Genomic DNA, 23,007 nt, shown 5'->3' with positions numbered 1-23,007 from the left:
GCCATATTGCCTCCTCTCGTCCGGCTCTCTGTCCATTCCTTCTCCACTTGTTCTTCTATCACGAATCCCAGACTGCCACACATGCTTTGCAAGGTTTTGCTTAATTGACCCAAAGATCCTCTCTTTATTTTCTTCATAAGGAAGCAGAGCAGCATTTTCAGATAAACACGGCGAGCTCCCAGCTGTGACCAACTCAAGCCGTTAACATTATTCCTTCAGGTCACCCTGTTCTGTTCCCGTGAGGTATAAAATCCTAGTCCAGGGCTGACAATGTCTCTCGGCTGCTGGAAAGTTCTGTATTCTTTAACAGCCCTAGGCAGGATTGGGGGGGTTCTGTTTGCTTTTTAAATTTTGTTTGTTTCCTAGTATGGCTCCTTTTACTGAGTCTACAGGACTGCAGACTCGAGATGAGAACTCCTGCATCTAGGCAGTGTGTATAACCCTCTCCCCCAGGCCCCAGCAGATCTGAAGGGTTGGGACAAGCTCTCATTTAGTGACTTCTGTCCAGAATTGGAGGCTCTGAGATCCTGAGACACACAGAGGGCCTAGAAAAAAATTCAGAGAAAAGACAAATTTGGTTAAAGAATTGGAGGATTGAACCTAAAAGGAAATGTTAAAAGAATTAACGTATCTTAGGCTGAAGAAAGGAAGACAGAGAAGGCATTAAGCATGTAGAATTGGCTGACACTTCACTGAGGCTTCAAACGATCAGCTCTCTTCAAGAATTTTCATCCTTTGTTTTAAAAAAAAATTAGGTGTTGAGGCACCTGAGTGGCTCTGTAGGTTGAGAGTCCAGCTCTTGATCTCAGCTCAGGTCTTGATCTCAGGGTCATGAGTTCAAGCCCCACAATGGGCTGCACACTGGGGGTGGAGCCTACTTAAAAAAAATTGGTGTGGATACTCAGAATTTGACTGTCAAAGATTTAATGCGTAAGGCCTTTCTCACATTTCTTCCTACTCATTCATTCCTCCATCTTTATCGATCACCTGTTACACACCAGGCACTCTGCTCTAACAGTATTATTGTTTTACTCTAAGTGGCATGAGAACATACCCTTCTAAGAATGGTGACTATGTCAAGATGGCAATTCATCTGAGACAACACTGATTCATCTAAGAGTCTCCTAGATAGTTCTGATTAAATATAGCAACCTCGATATAAAGGCACAGTTTCCTCATGTGGCGCGGACACTTCCACGATCTGCCTCCAAGCGGCTTTTCCTGTCCCTGATTTCACTGCTCGTCTTACCCACCTGCCTCTCCTTTCCTACCACTATACCCATCTTTGCTTGAATGTACCAATCCCTTTCACTCAGTTCCCTTAGTTGGAATAGCTTTCTCCCTAAAATATCCTTCGATGCTTTGAAACCCTTCAAGCTTTTAAAGCTCATCTGTATTCTTCTCTGCAAAGGCTTCTTGCCACTTAAAATTAACAGTGACATTAAATCAATTAAAAATGAACTCTTCCCTCTGTATTCCTCTCACATGATGCTCATGCTAGTTTGGCACTTACTCTTCTTTGCATTAAGGTAGCTTTTTTTTCCTGCCTCAACAGTAAGCTTTCTAAGAACAAAGACCATGTCTTATTCTTTGTGTTCCTCCCAGCACCTAGCTGCATACCTGTTGATACCGAATCTTTCTATTAGAGTCTTCTGGGCCTAGTAGGTTTGCCCTTCCTGGACCCCTATGGTTGGCTAGGGACATGTGGTCCATTGTCATCACTGAGCTGTCCATAAAGTGGTGTGTGACACCTTGGGCCAAAATTCTAATCACCAATGCAAGACCCTTCAGCGTTGTCTTCTCTCTTGGCTGTTGTGACTGTTAATATTCTGGAGAATAGTTCCTCCCTCAGCTGAGATAATGTCAACTTATAGCAGAGCCCCAGCTGACCCACGATGAACACGTTGAGTGAACAAGAAATAAACTTTTGGGGGCACCTGGGTGGCATAGCGGTTGAGCGTCTGCCTTTGGCTCAGGGCGTGATCCCGGCATTATGGGATCAAGCCCCGCATCAGGCTCCTCCGCTATGAGCCTGCTTCTTCCTCTCCCACTCCCCCCGCTTGTGTTCCCTCTCTCACTGGCTGTCTCTATCTCTGTCGAATAAATAAATAAAATCTTAAAAAAAAAAAAAAGAAATAAACTTTTGTTATTTAAACTCGCTGACCTCTAGGGTTGTTTGCTATGAAACAAAGCCTAGCCCATCCTGAGTGATACACTTATAATTGGTAGGTAATCGATAAGTATTGCAAGCCTATAATTTTTTTTTAAAAACCCATTAGAAACAGCAGTTAATAATTTAATCAGTTGGAACGTAACCAAGTAAAATTGCCAGCCTTAGAGTCAGGTGTCAAAAGAGGCATTGAAACGTAAGATGAAGAGTGTAGGATACACAGCCAGCTAGCTGTCAGTTTGCAGACTGGCTGTAAATGACCTTGGTCGCTGGTCGTCCATAGAATCAGCCTCCTCCAATCCCAGTTGGAGCTTATATTTATCTTGCAATGTTGTTGTGAGAATAAGAAATAGTAAATGAATGGTACCTGGCACATGGTAGAACTCAATACATTACGACTGCAATTGTTTTAGTTGTATTTTTCACATCCAGTCATGTGAAAAGTGAGAAATGTGAGAAACTACACATATTTCAATTTAAACCAACTTATTCCCTTCCTATGGATCAGTGGCAAGACATCCTTTCCATCCTTCTTTCACATGTCTTTCAAAAAAAAAAACAAATTTTGGCTCTTATTGATTTTTTTGAAAAGTGTAGGAGGCTACTATATGTGTTGAGATAGTAATTTATGACTAAATCTCAGTTTCTAATTGACAAATAGGACTGTTTTTAATGAATTATTCATTTTTCTCTCTGTATGAGACACCGGTGACTCATATTAAATAAATATATGTATTGAAAAAAAGAAAGAGAAAAAATAAGACTCTGGATTTGTTTTTCAGTTTTTGTGGATAGAAAATGAGAATCATCTGCTTGTGACAATCTCAGGTTTATGTATAAAATTGGAAAAATTAATCTTTTCTGTGAATACAGTATTGCCTTTGCCCTTTTGTCTCGATTTCCAGCACTTGATCAAGTGTGCTGAACTCTTCATCCCAATACACTTAAGTAAAGGTTTCTTTTTTTTTTTTTAAAGATTTTATTTATTTATTTGACAGAGACAGCCAGCGAGAGAGGGAACACAAGCAGGGGGAGTGGGAGAGGAAGAATCAGGCTCCCAGCGGAGGAGCCTGATGTGGGGCTCGATCCCATAACGCCGGGATCACACCCTGAGCTGAAGGCAGACGCTTAACGACTGAGCCACCCAGGCGTCCCTAAGTAAAGGTTTCTGAACACTCTGCACGTCACAGTCCCCTGAGAACTTACAGTTACTGTCATGGCATTTTCACGACTTGATGACACTCCTGGCGGCGACCAGACGTAACTTCAGTCCCTCAGTGTAAACAGAGAATGACTCATCATTCTGGGGCCATCGATAGCAACTCAGATAGACGCACATCATCTTTGACTTGTTAGTACACCTGTAATGTAGAATCACCTCCCCTCCCCAGTACTTTATACATATTTTGATATGTAAGAAAGAAACATCATATTCCAAAGATAGGTTCCTATTCCTAGGGCTTTAATAAGAGGAAGGAAAACGTGAACATCCATATTTCTCCAACCCAACTAAGGATAGCACCAAAAAGTAGGAGACGGGAAATCAAGCCACAAGATAGGAATGCCTCTATTAGTCTTCTCTGCTCCCAAGCTACCCTTCTTTTCTGCGTCTGCCTTCATCTCATATCCCAAGTCTCTGCCTTGGTTCTGACCTATCCAACTGAAAGAAAAAAAACAAGATTGAGTTAGGAGCACTTCTAGAGCTGCACATGACAGATATTCAGTTAGTCTTTAGGATGACATTTTTCTCTGTCTTTAAGGACCTTATTATTCAGTGCTGAAGAAGTATAGAAAATTAGTAATTATACTCCAGCCTGATGAACTATGAAGGCTCATTCAAAACATGCAATCATGACAGGGTGCCTAGGTGGCTCAGTCGGTTAAGCATCCAACTCTTGATTTTAGCTCAGGTCACGATCTCAAGGTTGTGGGATTGAGCCCTGTGTTGGGCTCCACGCTCGGCGTGGAGTGTGCTTGAGATTCTCTCTCTCCTTCTTTCTCTGCCCCTCCCCCACTTGCACACAGGCTTTCTCTAAATAAGTAAATAAAGTCTTTAGAAAACAAAACAAGAACGTGCACACATGAAAAATAATGTTTTCAAAAACATATGCTGTTCTAGTGAAAAAAGTAAAATACAAAATTACAGAGATAGTCTGATCTTAATTTTGTAAATAATATCCACTCATATCCATATGCACTCAGAAAAAACTTGGAAACAGATTTGCAGACTGAGCGTACCTGTCTACTAAAAAAAGAAAAAGTCAGAAAAAGGATACTGCAAAGTTAAGAGCTAATTCGTACACTAACTAGAGGAACTTCAAGCTCAGGGTTAACCGGTACAGTGTAGGGAGGGGCCCTGTCAATCATTATCTGGTCAATAAATTAGAAGATTGCATTACAAACTCCTGGGCCTTTCATGATCTGCCCATGCCCCTCATATGCTGAACGTCTGGAAACAGTGGTGTTTGCTTCATGTTAAAGTCTCATAACTGCTTTAGACAGTGAACCTGGGGGTTGTCCTATCAGAAAGGCCAACTCTGGATGGAGAAGTAGAGCAGAATTTGATAACTCTATACATAAAACCATAGGAATCACGGTGGGAAGAGGTGCAAGAAAAGAAGAGAGCATGAGATGCTTCTGATATGAGAGGTTCCCAGATCTCGTATGTTGGGGAGAGAAATGTCCCAAACCAAGATCATCTATTTGCACCCCTGCAAGATTCTACTCAACACACCCTAAAAGTTGGCTCCTATCATTAGAACTTTAATTCACCGGGATGATTACCACAGCCATAAGAAAAGCAGCCATAGAAAAGCAGCTATGAGAAAGAAACACTCAGACTTCTAGATTATCAAAAATATAATCACTATTCCTTAAAAATTGAGCTGAATAACCAAAAGGGCACAGATGAATATTAAATTAATGAGCTGGAACATTTGGCTAAGGGATCTTCCAGAGCACACCGCAGAGATAAAGAAATTTCCAGAAGCTCCCACATCCATCTAAAGAGTTGATAACGGAGGAACAAAGGGAATAGACAGAAGGACATTAAAAAAAATCAGAGATGACTGTTATTTAGTGCTGAAGAGATATAATGAACACGTGGATTTTAATTTATTTTATGTTTCAATTTATTTCAGTTTCTGAAATTTTGGTCCTCAGATTGTCCCATCTTGGGCTAGAGCAGTAGTCCTCAACCAAGGGCAAATTTGATCCCCAGGAGATATTTAGCAATGTCTGTAGACATTACTGATTTCCTTGACTAGGTATCTAGTGGGTAGACAGAGACCAGAGTTGCCACTCAACACAGCACATGCAGAGGACAGTCCCTGTTGCACAGGATTATGGGGCTCAAAATGTGAATAGTGCTGAGGATCAGAAACCCTGAGCTAGCAGGAGACCCCTTCAAGGTGGCTGCCACACCTCTTAGGCATAACTCCTGGAGCGTTCATTCACTTTCTTGCTTTCCAGTTCAACAATACATCTCCTGGGTCTTCTGCCTGAGCCCTAGAATCTGCCACTTCTACAATGGTATATGGGTTTTTCAGTGGGATGGTAGGTAGAGACAATAGTCTGAGTGCCATGGATGCTCATTGCTACTGGGTTGTCATTGTTTTCAAGAGAAGTTCAATATTAAAGAGAATTTCATGAGGTGGGACACAGAACTCATATCATATTTACAAGTTATTGGCCAACATGCCAACTGGTGTAAAAGCAGGTCGTCCAGTTCTGCCCTGCCTTAAGCTTCTTCTCTGATCCAAAGTGGCTATGGTCTCTTTTCAGTTTTCCACAGATCTGCAAAGAAATTAAGTCTTTCTGGCTGATCTGTGGGTTAAGTTGGAAGCTGAACTCTTTCTAGAACAGAATTCATCTTCTTGCTTGGTCCATAGACATGACTCAATTTCCTCACTAAAACTTCACTTGCAGAAACAGGTGGCCAGCTCATGAGCCATAGTTTGCCATTTTGATTTTTTTTAAAAACGTTGCTCAGAAATATGATTTGTCTTGATTACTAAGTGTTTTGGCACCCCGTAAGCTTTGTACTCTAAGCGAGTTCCTCGCAGCCCTCACCAGTCCTGGCCCTGCTTGGCGTTCTCCTTCCTAGAGACTCACTAGGTTCATTCCAAGGTGAGTATGAGCCTCACGTGCTGATCTAATATCACTTGACCGTGGGGTGCCGCACATTTTCTGAGAAGCTGTTTCTTCTCTGCCAAACTAAAAATGCCTTCATGTAAATCTTCCTGAGTGAGTGAGGGGAAAAACAGAGATGGGGAGAAAGGTTCAAAAGCAAAGAAAACAAGAAGGAGAAGGAAGTGACCAGTGCTCAGTGAACCCACACGTGTGAAAGGCTAATCCAGAAATCACTCAGTAATCACCACCATGAAAGTAGACCAGGGTGACATGGCTGGTTACGCACATGCTCACCTTCCCTACCTCCTGCAAGGCCTCACTTCCTAAACCTAAGTGACCTTCTGGAATCTGGCCGCCCTCCCTCAGCTCTTGACCCCTCCCATACAATAGCTTCAACACGCCATTCGCTTCCTTCCAAAGTCCCCATTGGCTTCTCCTCCAAAGAGATACGATTTTTCTGTTTTCAAGAGAAGGGCACTGGCCAATGTGTCCAGTAAACAAAGGCTGGAGTGCAGTTAGAAACTCCAAGGCATTTACGTATTACACAGGGGGAGGCTTCAGGGGGCTCTGACGTGGAGGGCAAAACAGTGCTTGGAACTCGGCTGCACTCAATGTTCAGAAGTGCTCATGGGTCAGTCATGCTCAAAGGAACAGTGTTGAGAGAGTGATTATGTTTTAAGACAGTTTGGCTGTCAACCAAATAACATGGTGCTGCCTATTGCCGAGCCAGGCACTTTTGCTGATTGGTGAATTCTTAAGAATTATAATAATGAATAAATAAACTGGCTTAAAAGCAGGACATTTCCTAGATAGATCTCTTAGTGGGGAATTGGGACAGGAGGACGATGGCTTGGCTTCTTTTGGGTCCCAGAACATTTCTCAATCGAAGGAGGGCCTCTGTCCTTACTCCTCCCGAACATTCTTTTCCCCATCAGTCCCAAGCTGTTTGTATGAACTTAGGTGACTCAGAAATCTCTCTCTCCTTTAAATGAAGGTTTCTCCACCTTTAAACGAAGTCACTAATATTGGTCCCTCATTGTCACACTTAGCACTGGCAGTGGTGAGGTGGACAAGAACAGGAACATTGGCCTGGGGGTCAAGGCAGACATAGAAGGTAGGGCAGAGCATACGGAAGCCCAGGCAAAGGCTCAAAGGTCTCCTGAAACTGGCTCTTTAAGGTGATGTTTTGGTGTGGGACCAGCTCTTTATTGGATTCTTTTCATTTTTCCCCAACCCTGAGGATATGGCCCACTTTTCTCTTTTGTCATTACAACTGGCCTTCTGCTTGGGGTTCTGCCCCTTCCAGACTGATGAAGCCCAGGGTGCTGTCCCTCAATGTGTGTGCTATGTCACTATCACCATTTTTGAGGCATCAAAGGGGAATCATGCTCAGAGAATAGTAATGCATGTGCTTCAGGACTGAAGAAGAGTCACAGTAAAAATATATATATAATTATTTAATAATTTTTATATTTAACAATAATAAAAAAAAAACACAAACAGGCAAAAATAACTTCAACATTAATCTTTCCCGAGGATGTGTCAACTGTCATGAAGGAGATACGTGGCCCCCAGCAATATTTCATATTTCTATATTGATTTTTTCCCTTTCTCAGCTACTTTCTTGGTAAACTACAGATCTTCCTGTACTTTCTCCTTGATGCCCCACCTCACCCCTGATAAACTCAACTATTCTGAGCCCAGCTCTTTATTTTATATAAAGGAACTAAGTCTTTTCATCCTCCTGCTAGCTCCTGGATCTTGCTCTTTCCTACAGAATTTCTTACCAAAACAAACAAAAACACTGTTTAAAAAAATGCACTGCTCTGGGATTGACAGGTAATAACCTCCATAAAGGGTACTGAAGGGGGAGAACCTATCTGACAAACTCTAGGGCATTAGTTATGCTTCATTGGAACTGGAGGAGGGAAGAACAGAGATACTTACTTGCTCAAGGACTTATGTGATCACAGGAACTAGGCCTGACCTATCATAATGCCCAGTCTGGTTCATCTTCCAGTTTTGGTTTAAAACAAAGAAGCCCAACCCTATGGGTGGGCAGTCCTCATCAAGAGTGCTACCCTCCTTACTCTACTCTGTAAGCATCACTCTGGGGCTCTACCACTTACCTGCTCTTGGGACCCACCTCCTAGTGCAGACCTTTCGGTTGGAAATCCTGGGTCTTTCTAAGCTGTTTGGAATTACAGCATTAATGACAATAACAATAATGGTGAGCGTGATTACAGCTAACCTTCATAGGGCGAGTTCTATGTGCCAGATACTACGCACTTACCCAATTGTCCCCTTGGTTTCAACGTCCCAAGGAGCTGTTTTAGTTATCTGTTGCTACCTAACAAATTGCCACAAAACATAGCAACTTAAAACAACACACACCCATCATCTCAGAGTTTCTGTGGGGCAGGAATCTGAGCATGACCTAGCTGAGTCCTTGACTTCAAGGTCTCTCAAGCGAGGTGTTGCTTAGGGTATAGTCATCTCAAGGCTGGACTGGGCAAGGATTTGATTTCAATCATTGATCATTGGCGGGAAGCAGTTTCTCACTGGCTGATGGACTAAGGTCCTCAGTTCTTCACTGACTGTTGGCCAAGCTCCCCTTAGTTCCCTGTCATACGGGCCTCTCTAATATGGCAGCTTCCTTCTTTAAAGGGTATAAGCCATGAGGACAATAGAAAAAGTCTGCTAGTGAGACAAAGTTACAATCTTTTGCAACCTAATCAGAGATGTGACATCCTACCATATTCTATTGGTGAGAATCAAGTCACTAAGTCCAGCCTACTCCCAATATGTCCAGCCTGCATTCCAGGGGACACAGATACCAGAAGGCAGGGATCATCAGGGGCCATCTTGGAAATCTGAAAACCTCAAGACCAATTGGAAAAGGAGGGAGAAAGGGTTGTTTTCAGATCGCAAGGATAAAAACAAGACCAGATGAAAGTAGATCAGGGTAAGAATTGAAGCTAATAAAGGTAGAGGTTAGAAGGTGGAATAGGGAAGTGCCTTATATCATTTTGAGCCAGTGTCTTTCTCTCTGCCCTAGCCCATAACATGAACGTAGAACTAACGAGATGGTGGGGATGAGGCTAAAGGGTGTATAGGGCACCACTGGGGCACTGCACAAAGAATTTCTTTTTCCATCAGGAAAGTAAATGGAATAATAGTAATGGAGTAGTGGGGTAGAGGAGTGGCAAAGAGGGACTGAAGATCATCTCTTTGCACAAAAGTGACCCAGAGTCCCTGTGGGCAGGAGAATTTTGGCAGGGACACGCCAAAACATCACATAAAAAAGGGAAGGAATCAAGGCATGAACAGATCTAGAATAGGGCGTCTATAACCAAAGACAGTCAAGATGGAGGAAACAAATTCCAGACAGGAAACAGAAGGCTGGTTCTGTAAAGATTTTTTGAGGCAATGCTGCAGGGAAGCAGATGGTGCAGGGGAGAGGACAGGGAACATTTTTTTTAGCGGCATCTACCAAAACAAATTTCATTTCATATGTGTTTTGTGAGGGGGAAAGGATTGTAGGACTTTTCAGAGCTTTTAATATGCTAGTGTGCCTCGTGAAACTCTAAGGTGTGTGTGAGGGAGGGTGGGGATTGACAAGGCAGTGTTTCTCACATGGGTTTGTTTTCCTTGGAGATGGAAACATGCTACATGTTTTAGGGGATGCTCTTTTATTAAATACCTGTGGCCTTTCCTATGAGCAGGAAAGATAAGCCAAGAATGGTTGTCAGCAGTTGAGCAATAAGCAAAAATTTTTATCAAACACCTATCTGTTAACCAGAAATGACCCTAGGATCTCAAAATTTGGGCCCAACAATGGGAAAGATACAAAACCAGGATCAGAGAAGTCACCAGATCGTTGCCTTTTTTTTTTTTTAAAGATTTTTACTTACTTATCTGAGATAGAGAGCCCACAAGCTGGGGGGAGGGGCAGAGGAAGAAACAGACTCCCTGCTGAGAATGGAGCCCAACCTAGGGGCTCCATCTTAGGACCCTGGGATCACGACCTGAGCCGAAGGCAGACATTTAACCTACTGAGCCACCCAGGTGCCCCCCAGATCATAGCCTTTTACAACCAGCCCCAGAAATTCACCCCCCACCAATTCCCAAAGCTCTATTACAATCCTTCTCTCCAGAATTCTCTTTCCTCCTCCTGCGGATGCTCATTTCCTTATCAACAGAGAAGGAATCAGGGAGCTCACCCCATAGGCTTTTCTCTTGGAATTTTTCCAGTAATGTAGGGTGAGCGCAACAAAGAGAGTTTCATTGCAAGAGGCAAGACGAACTTGTTAGGAGCTTAAAAATGTCTTTTTAGTACAGAGAAAGAAGAAATCAGGAAAGGATCCCTTGCCAAACCACAAAGAAGATAGTTCATCAAGAAATGCTGATTTCTCTAGCATTTGTGGGGAATTACCCACCATGGGGATTAAGAGATGAGTGCCCATTTAATCAAAAGATGAGAGACCTTCCCTCAAATCACTGGGGCTGGCTTAAGGGTCCTACCCAGCTCCGAAGAGCAAGCCCGCGATGAAAAGCCACTCCTTCCTGTATTACACAATGCTGTGTTTTTAGGTTAATCCTCCAAGGATATTACGGTAACTTTCAATGGTTAATGAATAGCTTCTCAGTGCCTGCTTCACTTAATTGTCCAAAGGCCAGTTGGTCCCAGAGCATATAAAGCTCTGAGCGGGCTAATGAGAGCATTCTCTCTGAGCAAGGAAGAAGGGAGTAGAAGAGTTCCAAAGGAGCGGGGATGCAGAACAGAACTAGTCTTGTTCTCTGTGCCCTTGCCCTCCTGATGGGCTTTCTGATGATCTGTCTGGGGGCCTTCTTCATTTCTTCAGGATCGATATTCAACTGTCGAGGGAATCTGATCCTGGCCTATATGCTTCTGCCGCTGGGGTTTGTGATCCTTCTGAGTGGAATTTTCTGGAGCACCTACCGCCAGGCAAGGGAAAGCAAAGGGGTGTTCACCCATGTGCTCAGAAGACACCTTTCTCATGGGGCACCCCTGGCCACAGTTGACAGGTATGTACTGGGAGGCCAGAGGATAAGGAGGGCTGCAGTGGGGCTGAATTCTGGAAAGATGCAGAATGAACCTAATCCCACTGTGCAGCAATGTCCATGGCCTGCAGGGCTGTCTGTCTAGAACTGAAGCTTTCCTGCTGGGGAAATTACCCCAGGGTTAGTCCTTTGGAAGAATGGTGCTGCCTCTGGAGAAAACCATGAAGTAGAGGGTATTTATATCTGAAAAACCACCTCTTCCCCCATTGAAAACCCAGCTAAGCCAATATTAGAGGCCCAACTCTTAGGTTCTTTTGTTGTATCATGGAAGCTGTCCTTAGAGGCAGGTGGTGGCGAGATAGTCCCCATAACCCGGCTACCAGGTTATAAGGCAAGGAAGTTCCAGACCAAATTCTGCCACACAGCAAATGAACAAAGAGGCATTGAATGAGTGCTGCAACCTCTTAAGGAACTTGGTGAGGTCCCAGCTTACCGTCTTTCTAGATGTTCTGATCACACCTTGCATGAAAGTTTTATTCAAGGCAAGGCAGTAACATTCCAGCAGTAATTCAGTTAACCTTACCACCTCATGCCCATTATGATGGTTCTTACTTTAAAAAACACACAGGGGGGCGCCTGGGTGGCACAGCGGTTAAGCGTCTGCCTTTGGCTTAGGGCGTGATCCCGGCGTTACGGGATCGAGCCCCACATCAGGCTCTTCCGCTATGAGCCTGCTTCTTCCTCTCCCACTCCCCCTGCTTGTGTTCTCTCTCGCTGGCTGTCTCCCTCTGTCGAATAAATAAATAAAATCTTTAAAAAAATAAAAAAAATAAAAAACACACAGAAAACAACAAGTGTTAGCAAGAATATACAAAACTTCGAAACCTGGGGGCACCTGGTGGCTCAGTCCATATGTAAAACGTCTGTCTTGGCTCAGGTCATGATCTTGGGGTCCTGGGATTGAGCCCCGAGTCAGACTCCCTGCTGAGCCAGTAGCCTGCTTCTCCCTCTGCTCCTCCTCCTGCTTGTGTTTGCTCTCTCTCTCGCTCGCTTTCTCTCTGTCTGAAATAAATAAATAAAATCTTTTAAAAAAAACCCCGAAATCTTGTGCACTGCTGGTGGGAATGTAAAATGGTGCAATCATTTTATAGAAAATGGCATGGAGGTTAAATTTGGAATCACCATTTGATCCAGCAATTCTACTTCTGGGTATGTAGACAGAAGAATTAAAAGTAGGACTTTGAATACGTAGTTGTACACTAGTGTTCATAGCAGCATTCATGATAGCCAAAAGGTGGAGACAACCCATATGTCCGTCACTGGATGAATGCATAAACAAAATGTGGTCTATGCATACGATGGAATATTATTCGGTCATAAAAAGGAAAGACAGTCTAACATGCTACAGCATGGATAAACCCTGAAGACATTATACTAAGTAAAAGGAGCCAGACACAAAAAGAGAAATACTGTACGATTCCACTTCCATGAGATATCTAGAGCAGTGAAATTCATAGCCAGAAAGCGAACAGTGGTTATTGGGCCAGCAGGGAGGAAGGAATGGGGACTTACTGTTTACTGAGTACAGAGTTTCAGTTTGAAATGATGGCTAAGTTCCGGAGACGGATCATGGTGAAGGTTGCTTAACAGTGTGGATGTACCAGATATCACTGATGCACTTAAAACAGCTACAGTGATAAATCTAATGTTATATATATTGCACTATAATAAAACAAACTTCAGTTCACCTTATGGTCAGTCTCAGACAACCAAAACCCTCCTAATTCTTGGCTGACCACAGGACCATTTAGGGATAAAACTTCAGTCATCATCCTCAAGATACAGGCTGCAAGACTCTATAAATTCTTTTGCCCTCTTCATCTAAAATATCTTAGCTACTCCATGTATCTTGAATATAAATAATTTTACTCATGACGGTTGATCTTTGACATTATTATGCGAATTAATAAGATACTAATTACAGTAACCAAACCGCATTTCCAATGTTTATTATACTAACTGGCAAGGTCTCTGGGTTTGATAAAGATTAAGATAACTAAAGTGATTGCGATGGTGCTTCTTGAGTGATGATTTTTTTTCTTGTATAAATGTTAAATGATTGCCTCCAGAGTGTGAATTCCTGATCAGAGTAACTGATTGCAGGGGCGCCTGGGTGGCTCAGTCGTGAAGCGTCTACCTTTGGCTCAGGGCGTGACCCGGGGTCCTGGGATCAACCCCTCTGTCAGGCTCCTTGCTCAGCGCGCCGTCTGCTTCTCCCTCTCCCTCTGCCTGCCACTCCCCCTGCTTGTGCTCTCTCTCTGTCAAATACATAAATAAAATCTTTTTAAAAAGAAGAGTAACTGATTGCCTATAGGAGGCAGCTTAAATTTGCTAACATCACACCGTGCCCAGTTATTTCAAAAGGATCCATGATATGGCTGTTGTGACACCCCATTGAAATGTGTCTTCCTGCTGCATCTAATAGGTGCCCAGCCTACACAGAATGGCCAGGAAGTGAGTCAAGAAAAAGTTGCATTTCTCAGAAGCATATGCATTCAAAATGGGAACCCACATTGAGGTATCAGAGCCAATGAGTGTGCAATGGTGGAACTCAGGGCACTGGGAATGTCAACTGGTGGGGGCGAATGGGACTGGAAGAGCTGGATGGGATTTGGGGGCGGGCGGCAGTCATCCTGGAGCCTTTCAAATCACTCCAGGGAACAGCTCACCTTTCTGTCTTCAGTGTCTTTACACGTGTGCCCCATGACACTGCCTTGGCTATTCTGAGTGAAGGCTGAGATTTATGCCGTACAGTAGACCCCTCCTTCAGCTATCTGGCTTTGCGCCTGGTAATATTTGGAATGGAGCTGTGGCTACAAGTGGCAGGCTCTGTTCTGTTGTGGTTACACACCATAAACACTCCCTGTGGGCACCGAGGGATTCGCTCTATAAATACACAACTCGATCAAGCTCACCCTCTCTCTTCTTCACCTCACCTCACACTACCCCCCGTCCCATTCATGATGGAGAAGCCAGAAGGACTTAGCAATTAGCAACATTGGGCAAGATGACCAATGAACACACCACCTTCGGTGAGAATGGCTCCTTTTACCATTGACTTATTGGCATGGAAAGGGCTGCCAGTGAAATCTATGTGAAGTTGTCGATTGAGATGGTTTGAGAAATGAGCATGTTTTTTGGAAACTAGCTGCTGAGACTTGAAAGAAAAGAAAGAGAGAAGCAACTCACAGAGTTGAGGAGACAGCACAGAGCTGGGCTTTTAAAAACATGTTTTATTAGAGTGTAGTTGACACACAAGGTTACATTAAGTTCAGATGGACAACAGCGATCTGACAAGTTTATACATTGGTTTTTGTTCATTATTTTTTTGGCTAGGAGGATTTGAGACAGTGAGCACAATGAAGTCGAAAATGAGGTGTGTGTGAACGGGGACAAGGACGTGGATGGACTACTTGGGTGGAGGGAAGTTGCACAGCCGAGGCTCCCCGTGTCCCTTCCCCTGGCAACGACCTCGCACTGAAAGTCCCTGGTTCCCACGAGGGAGAGAGAGGGGATAGCTTGGAATAACCCACTGGGAAAAATAGGACTCTAGAGGCACACATCCGATGGCTGATAAGGAGGGTTTTGCTGGAAGAGCAGCACATTTTTTTAAAAACTGGTGATGCCAGGGAAGAAGTACATCTGTTTCGAAATCAATGTTTCTTAACAGTTTCACTTCACACAATGTGATTTGAGAGAGGCAGGCATATGCCTCTTTGGCATTAACCACTTAAATAACACATGTGTGTTTGTGGCATTTTGATCCCCAGGCCAGATTTCTACCCTCCTGCATATGAAGAGAGTCTTGATGCCAAGAAGCAACCTTGTCCTGCAGGGGGCGAGGCCTTGGGTGTTCCTCCTCCTCTGTACACAGAGATAGGCCTTGAATTCGAGGATGCGATGGATGCCCGCCCAGAGGCCCCCCCTTCCTACGAGGAGTCTGTAGCAGGCAGAGCGCCGGCAGCCACATCATTGCAGGATGCCGAGAGGCAGAGCCGGGGATGCTGATGCAGGGGATACTCCCTCATGCTCAGAACGCGCCCTCATGGGTTACAGCTGCTGATCATAAATGCGGCCACTGGACTATGGGAGGGAAAGTGTCTTCTGGGACCCCCAGAAGTGCTCGCCGAGGAGATGCTGGGGATGACAGCCATGCAGTTCCACCAATGTGCTTGGCCTGCAAGGGCTCCAGAAGGGTGCGGTCAGCAGCCTGCAACATTTCAATGGATTCGCGCTAATCCCAGCCCAGGTGGGCTTTGGGACCAGTTTTGGAGCTCAGCTCCAAGAGGTTTTTGGCTCTCACTAAACCCCCTCCCGTCACCTCAGTCCCCTGGGGCGGGGACACAGGTGCTGCTGGTGGGACAACCAGGCGCCTACAGGCACTACATCACCCAACAATTGCGAGAGGAGAGTGTGCTGGAAACGAAGGGTCATTGTGGTTTCATTTGCGGGTTTTGTTGGCTGGTGTTATAGTCTCTTCATTTACAATATTACCAGAGTGACATCGTAATTCACGTTGTGGGAGCTGTGCTCTTGGAAGCCATGCATGTTACTTCATATTACTTTAACTGTGCGTATTTTATTTCTATACGGAAAACAACTATAATATTTCCTTTCAAAATGGCTCAAACACAAAATTTTCAATGAATATCTTAAAAACGGGATGGTTGTACAAGCAGAGATGACAAGGTGGACAGAATACTTAAAAATCCATAAGACACAGAATTCAGAGGGGAAAACTGTACTAGCCATAAGTTGTATTAATATAATTTTGACGTAAATCTTGAAAGGCATTAAAATATTCATGTGTATTTCAATAAATCCCCCTGCAAATCCCAGAATTGAAAGAAAGGAGACTATATTGTAGTACTTTGATACTTAACAGGAAATTCTTTGTGTCTCAAGATACAGACCCATGCATTTTTAGTCTTATGACATTTATTTTTAAAACCCACTTATTCTTCCTCAGCTTTATTATATTTTATTACGTGTTTTAACACAAGAGGACATGTTGGGGGGCAGGGCGGTGGGAAGACGGGCCTCCTGATGCTTTAGAGCTTGGACAAGAATCTTCACTTCCTTGGGACTAAGTTTCTTCCTCAATCAAGTGAAGAATTTATGCTGGGATTATTACCTAACAATTACGGAATGTCTTTTATATGACAGGTTCTGCACCGTGGACTTTTTGTGCTTTTCGTTTAACCCTCATTATAGCCTTCAGAAATAAGTGCAATGGTTCATCCCATTTTACAGATGCATAAACTGAGACTTTGAGGTGTTAAGAAACTTTGCCCATAACATATAGTCGTTTCCAGTAGACGGGCTTGGGCAGGTGTATTTACTTCACACATTTGTCCTAGGTTAACCCCGTCTAAGCTCCCTTCTCCCGTGGAGCAGTTTGGACTTCTCTCCAGCTTCAGAAAGTGGGCCCCAGCAGGAAGTGGGGCCCCAGGACTTGTGCAATACTTTACAGACCTTGGGGAAGCTGGAGAGCTTCTTCTAGCATTCTTTTATATTTTTTTAACTTAAAAAAGATTTAAAATTTCTTCATTGTAGTTGACAAATCATAGGGTTCTCTTTTAACATGTAAAGATGCCCTCCCTGTTTTCTGCCTAGGAGCTTGGCCCTCACCTCTTCATGCAGTTTCTTTCCTTCTCTCTGATCATTCCATCGATGATGAATAGTGGCTCCTACTGGTGACAGGCAGCTCTCAGTGAAGGGGCACACGGGAGGTTTGAACAGCGGTGGTGAGGATGAAGAGCTTTCAAGGAGAAAGAGGGCTGTCAAAATGGAATGGGGCCTCCATGGCCTCCTCCTCCCATTTTTGCTGAGTGCACACATTCAGCATGTCCTGACAAATACACAGGAAGCCATATAAGAGGAAATCCTGGTCCCTTTACATGAAACATGCATTTGGGCATCTGTGATTTGAATCCTTGACCTCAAGGGCATAACTGGATATGAAGGTCACTCATGGTTGTCCAATGGGAAGGTGATCATTTCTTAGCAATGCAATTTATTATTTCTCTCTGTCATCTCTCTCCATCCCTCTATTGAGACTGTTACCCTGAAATTTTCTCTGGGGTCTGAGCACACCCATGGGCCTGAACCAACTCTGTCACTGGGCTTTCATCCAGAGTTTGCATTTGTCATAGATGGCTCTTCCAACTTCTGGTAGTCATATGAAACATGTTAATTTTGATTTACATAAGAAAATTGTTTTGGTCTCTTTACTCCAATAAATTTTGTACTTAAACTTCCCTCTCTTTCATCTCTGTTTTGTAGCAGAAAAAAAAATCAATAGGGGAACATAAGTCAAAGTTTGATTCTCCATGTGGAACTAACGAAGCATCCAGACGAGTTAATCTTTTTGAAAACCCAAACATTACTGAACATCAGCTATTGATTCATAAGATAAGCCAGGTGCTTTTTGAAAAGAAGTACTACTAATAGACATTTATTGCTTTTTTGAAAACAGATGTACTCCGAAGCCAGCATCAAGGACAGGGTGTTACTCCAGACAAATCCTACCTTTGAGAGGCCCCCCAGTTAAAACCCGCTGGGCAAGTCCGGACAAAAGCGTTCCGCTGTGCTTAATAAGAAATCATTGGCCACCCCTGGGGCACTTACTCAAGGAGGTAGACATTGTACCCCGTCTTCCTCCTTAAGCTTAATGGTACAATTAGAGGTGATGGACGGAGAACCATGATTCCCTGAATGGCAAGGAGGGCACGGAGACTGCAAGAGAGTGAAGAAGAGGCAAATATTCACTACAGTCTTTGCTCATCCCCTTCTCTTAAACGTGAATGGTGGGCTTGCCTGGCAATGAGGAAGGGCAAGTCTCAGAGGTGACGCCTCCTCCACTATTTTCAACTTATAACCTTCCTCTGAGTGACAGCTTTAAGTCCCCCCTCCATTCCCTAGAAGGTGAGCATGACAAGGTCAGTCATAGAATGCATTATGCTGCCTCTTTCGCATATCCGAGACGTAGCATGTGTATTTTTGACCTCTCCGCTCCAAAACTCGCAAGTACTTTTACCAGCAACTCTACCCATCCCTCAAGATTCGACTTAAACACAGAGTCTTCGGTGAGGTAACTCCCCAGCTCGCCTGCATTGCAGGGCACACACTGGGTGGTAAAACACATGAAAAGATGATAAAGACGTGGACTTATAATGCATAGCTTCACCATATTCTATAATTTTCCATGACAGGTTAGGCTGATTCACATACCTAGTGGGCTGTCAAGCGCATGAGCCATTTCCACGGATAGGGACTCCAGCTGGTGGGAGTGGGACGGGCATCTGCTAAGCTCTGCTGCGTCTGATTATCTCTTGTTTGTAACAGCTGAAGGGCAAGCACTGATTTACTGGCGGTTACATCATTTCGAAAGGTGCGCGACTCCTCAGGCCCTTCTCCACTCAGGGAGGGAAATCTCCCCAAGGCGGGTGTCTGGGATGTCCGTGTGCACGTGTTTCAAGACTCCCCAGTGCACGATCAAGCAATAAAATGGAGTCACCTGTTAGGGCACGCCCCTCTCTCGCAGGTGCTTTTCGAATTCCCCACACCTGCCATGGCTGATGGCTGTCGCTGCCAAAGTAAATCCCATGCCTGACACGGACCCACAGCCGGCCAATCAGAAGTCGGCATATCGTTATCCCTGTGGCTGTCTGTATTATCTGCGGAGAACTGTCAGTCCAAGTGCCGCCATGTGTAGAAAGCCTTCAGGTCATATCCAAGCCCATCCGCCTGAGATGCCATAAAAAACTATTCTGTGAATCCTGCGGATAGAGGCCGCACCTTGGATCAGTAATACCGGATGAACATCTCGTTCTAATAATGGCAGCGCGCTGTTTGCAAGGGCAGCTAATGAACCCGAGGATCATGAATGAGGCAAAACAATTCTGTATCCCCTATAGGATATTTAGAATCCGTGGTCCCCTCCCCTTAAATGCCTCCCTGGCACGTATACACCCACATTTCCAAACTCTGTCCTGGTTGGGAATCACTGCACCGTAGACACTGCCGCTTGTCATCATCCTGGGGGCACAGGATGTTGGGAGTGAACCCCATCCCGAGAGTGGCCTGACAGCTGCCACACTCCATCCACCCTCTCCTCTGTGATAGCCTCCTGTGGTCCCCCACAAAATTCCTGGACCTCTCCAGTCATTTACTCTTAAGAAAGACGGGTGGCTGGAGCTTCATCTTTAAGACATAAAGACCACGACGTGCAGAAAAGTGCCTTCCTGTCCTCCGCCTCTCCCGGGGAGAAGGTAGGACAACACGCGGCTGTGGCTCAGCAAGAGAAGCGGGGGTTTTATGTAAAGCAGTAATAACTGCTCGGCAATGTGAAGTCGAGCAGGCTCCAGAAAGAAAGGCCGTGACCTAGAGCCACCTCAGGGCCATCCCCTTGGCCACCTCGCTGAGAAAAGGCTCTGAAAAAATAGGTGGCTGTGCAGCTGCTTCTTTCCATAGCTGGGCCCAAACATGTGCTCTGCCTGATATTTATACCCCGTGACTCCTACACCCTCGTGCATCAGTGCCATCCTCTCACGAGACCCAATGCCAACCTCCTCTCCAGCCTCTCAACCCCCAGTCTTTGCTCTGGCTACACTGACCCGTCATGAAATCATAGACATGATGACAAGTCTCAGGAAACTCCACTCTCTGGGAAACCCGTCAAGTGCCTAGAGTCTGCCATCTCAGAGCCAATCCCTCCGTGTGTTTCCATAGCACGTTGCTAGAACATTCATGTCCTCCCACTTCTTTGTGTATTTTCTCATAGCCTCCCATGCCCACATTACAAACTCCTAGGAGCAGAAATCACGTTTTATACATCTCTTCACTGCACCACAAACAGGACCCTGCAAAGAGTAGTTGTTCAACCAGTGTTTGTTGAATGAATGAATGAATGAATGAATGTATACTTGGGCGGCTGGGCGCACATGCTGGAAATTAAAAAACAGAATTTTTAAGTGAGGATTATCTTACATTTGAACTTTGAAGGTAGAGACGATTCAAAGTTCAGCAACTTGAGAAAAAAATACCTATTTTCTGACCTAGAGCTAAGCCTAATAACACATCCAGCTGCATGGACCCACACAGAGCCGAGCAGTCAACGGACGGCCACCACGGACCCCACGTAAAGGTGGTGAGAACCAAAGCTTTAAGGGAGATGACACGCGTTGCTGATAAATTCCATGACTTTAGGATCTCTGCTCAAAGCCGCCCTCTATGATTATGGAACAAAGATACTTACGAGGAAAGACCAGTGGCCAATTTCATCTCTGAGGACTCCCAAAGGCAGTTTTGAGCAATCTGCCTTTTCTGGTCCCACTTACGTAATAAATTTCTGGGTCCTAAGAACGAAAGCCAGCCCTTGGCAGTGTTCTGAAAGACAGACTTATCAGAATGTGACCACCCATGGCAAAACAGACATGCAAAAATCCACAATCCATGCGCAGGTTGAAGTCAGGAATTTCTTTTTTATTGGCGACTACATGTCCTAGCAAGTTTCTGACAGAAGCAGAGATAGAAAGTGGACACAAATCCCTTCCCTGGAACGTCTCCCTGCTTGTGCTCATCTTGGCTACAGCAAAACCCCCTTGCCTCACAGTCAAAGAGCACCACGTCATCTGTGCAAACGACAGGGTGAGTGAGAGTGTCGTTCCCAAGGACAGGTCCCACGCACCGAGTGCCCCGGCCGGGTGCAGACAGAAGCTGCTAGAGCCGCAGCATCCCTCTCCTGGGCAAAGAGGGCCAAGCCAGCTGTGACCTTCTGGTTTCTGGCAGGGGTGCCACCCTCCCCCACCCCATTTCATCGGGTCCTTAATGACCACCAGTACGGTTTTCTTCCAGCAAGCAGTCTATTCTCTACTCCGCTAACATTTCATTGTCTCCTAGAACCACTCTAAGTAAGATCTGAACTGTGTCCAAACGACTGCTTTAGAGCAGGCCCTTACTGGGAGATAAGGGAAGGCAAAGTCAGAGAGAATGCAGACATGCTTGTATTTTGTCTTCCCAGGAGGAATGACTATAAACCCCTGTATCACCCTACGTGATGTCGTCAAGGGAGGGCTGGTGAAATGTGGTGAAATGTTAGGCATTCATGCTGCCAAGAAACTGCCTTCCACCTGCACACGAATGAATGGTGGGATATGAAGGGATGCAGCCAGATTAAGAGCTGAAATGGTATTATTTACAAAACTAGAGAGGAAAACACCCTTTGATGTGCTTCGTTGAAAGTGTGCCATGGTGATCTGTAGAATGCTTCCAAAGATGTGAGAGAAGGTGACACAGGGACTTGCACAAGATGGGAGAGTGGGGGAGTGGGCCATCCGGGGCCCAGCGGCCATGAGGAGTTCCACAACGTTCCCCCTGGGAGCCCTGAGCCAGGATGAAAAGCTAAGTCCTCCACCGTGCCAAGGAGAGTCTTCCTAGGTCTGCCCAGCGGCACCCGTGGCTTGGGGTTAGCCTAATGCTGGCACTGTGCTCTGCATGATTTCAGAACCTTTCCCAACAGTGCGCAGATGCCATGATGGGCACGTTCCTGGCCCACTTACTCTTTCTCAAAAGGTGACGTTCCTTTGTGTGATAAAATATAGATACCAAATGATAGTGCAGCTTTACCAGACAACTGAAGACCCTGTGGCATTTGGAGGAACTGACCCAAACCCAAACAAACTGATTTTTTTCCTCTCCCCACCCACCCCTCCCCCACCCACTAACAAATTATCTTTTTTGTGGTTTTTTTTTTTTTTCAAAGTCATAAAAGGCACAAACAGGTAGCAAGAAGGCGTGGGTGAAGTGTCTCTCGCCAAGCGCTCTCTTTTGGCCCTGGTGACTGATCTTTCCTCCATTCAGGTGATGACAGTGGGGCCTCTCCGGCCGGTTCTCTCATGAATCTGGGATATTTTCAGCGCGATGGCTATAAGAGGACTCAGCACAGCCTGGAAAAGGAGGGGAAAAGTCTGTGAGCAACTCACATCAGTCATAGGAGGGCCACTGTGGTTGGTTTCTGTCGCAAGCATCTGGATTCAACTCCAATTTTCAGCTTAAAGGAGGAGTTACCACTGGCCCAACACCTGTTCCCTACACCCTGGTTCCTCAACCATAAAAGGAGAGTAGAGTGGGTAGGGTGGGATGGGGGGGGCTAGGGGAGGAGATGGTGTCCAGAGTCTTATCCAGCTCCACCAAAACACCGATCTCAGACAGGAACCCACCAACCCAACTCCCAGAGCATTGGAGAATTTCATGAACTGAGATTTGTGAATTAAGGAAGTTCAGAAAAATCCAGTCTTCCTCTCCTACTCTCTCCCCACAGCATGTACACCCTGCCCAGACACGTACACGCACAAGAACTTGAGGAAACACACTCATTCTCCAGCCTAAGACCAGAGGCCCGCAGAACCTACTATCTTGATGTCTCACAGAAGGCACACCAATCCATCGGCTCATGCTGCAGAAATGCCTACTCATTTCTTCCCACCAAATAACACGGTGGCTCATGAGGTGCTCAGTGTCCCCCAGAAGGAGGGTGGTTTAGAGGCCTAAGGAGTAGATTCTCAGAAAGGCAAAGGACACAGAGAGGAGAATCATTTCTTGCCCTCTAGCTGCTTATC

The 23,007-nt window shown here is 45.0% G+C and overlaps 2 protein-coding genes across 3 annotated transcripts in view; one reads left to right on the top strand and one right to left on the bottom strand.

Annotated features, from left to right (window-relative positions):
- Positions 1-11,010: 11,010 nt before the first annotated feature.
- Positions 11,011-17,646, top strand: TMEM252 (transmembrane protein 252). 2 transcript variants are annotated; one of them, XM_045772610.2, is made up of 3 exons: positions 11,011-11,350; positions 13,812-13,904; positions 15,157-17,646. In XM_045772610.2, the coding sequence occupies exons 1-3, from the start codon at positions 11,076-11,078 to the stop codon at positions 15,392-15,394; spliced, it is 606 nt and encodes a 201-aa protein (XP_045628566.2). In that variant the 5' UTR covers positions 11,011-11,075; the 3' UTR covers positions 15,395-17,646. The 2 variants fall into 2 exon arrangements, with proteins under 2 accessions (XP_045628566.2, XP_045628567.2); XM_045772611.2 differs by lacking the exon at positions 13,812-13,904 and having other exon boundaries at positions 11,013-11,350.
- A 3,205-nt stretch (positions 17,647-20,851) lies between these two features.
- PGM5 (phosphoglucomutase 5) overlaps positions 20,852-23,007 on the bottom strand; it is a 184,566-nt gene continuing 182,410 nt past the window's right edge. The window contains exon 11 of the mRNA XM_045772609.2: positions 20,852-22,335. Within this exon, the coding sequence (XP_045628565.1) occupies positions 22,246-22,335 (90 nt within the window). The 3' untranslated portion in view covers positions 20,852-22,245. The remainder of the gene's footprint in view (positions 22,336-23,007) is intronic.

Source organism: Ursus americanus, chromosome 34 (assembly GCF_024610735.1).
Source record: "Ursus americanus isolate L20-20 chromosome 34, mUrsAme1.1.p, whole genome shotgun sequence".
NCBI lineage: Eukaryota > Metazoa > Chordata > Mammalia > Carnivora > Ursidae > Ursus > Ursus americanus.
The sequence above is the reverse complement of the archived record's forward strand: the minus strand, read 5'-3'. Positions and strand labels throughout refer to the sequence as shown.

Coding starts and splice junctions, on each gene's coding strand:
- TMEM252 (XM_045772610.2), top strand. CDS start 11,076: ATGCAGAACAGAACTAGTCTTGTTCTCTGTGCCCTTGCCCTCCTGATG. Junction 11,351..13,811: donor CCCCTGGCCACAGTTGACAG/GTATGTACTGGG, acceptor TGCATCTAATAG/GTGCCCAGCCTACACAGAAT. Junction 13,905..15,156: donor AAATGGGAACCCACATTGAG/GTATCAGAGCCA, acceptor TTTGATCCCCAG/GCCAGATTTCTACCCTCCTG.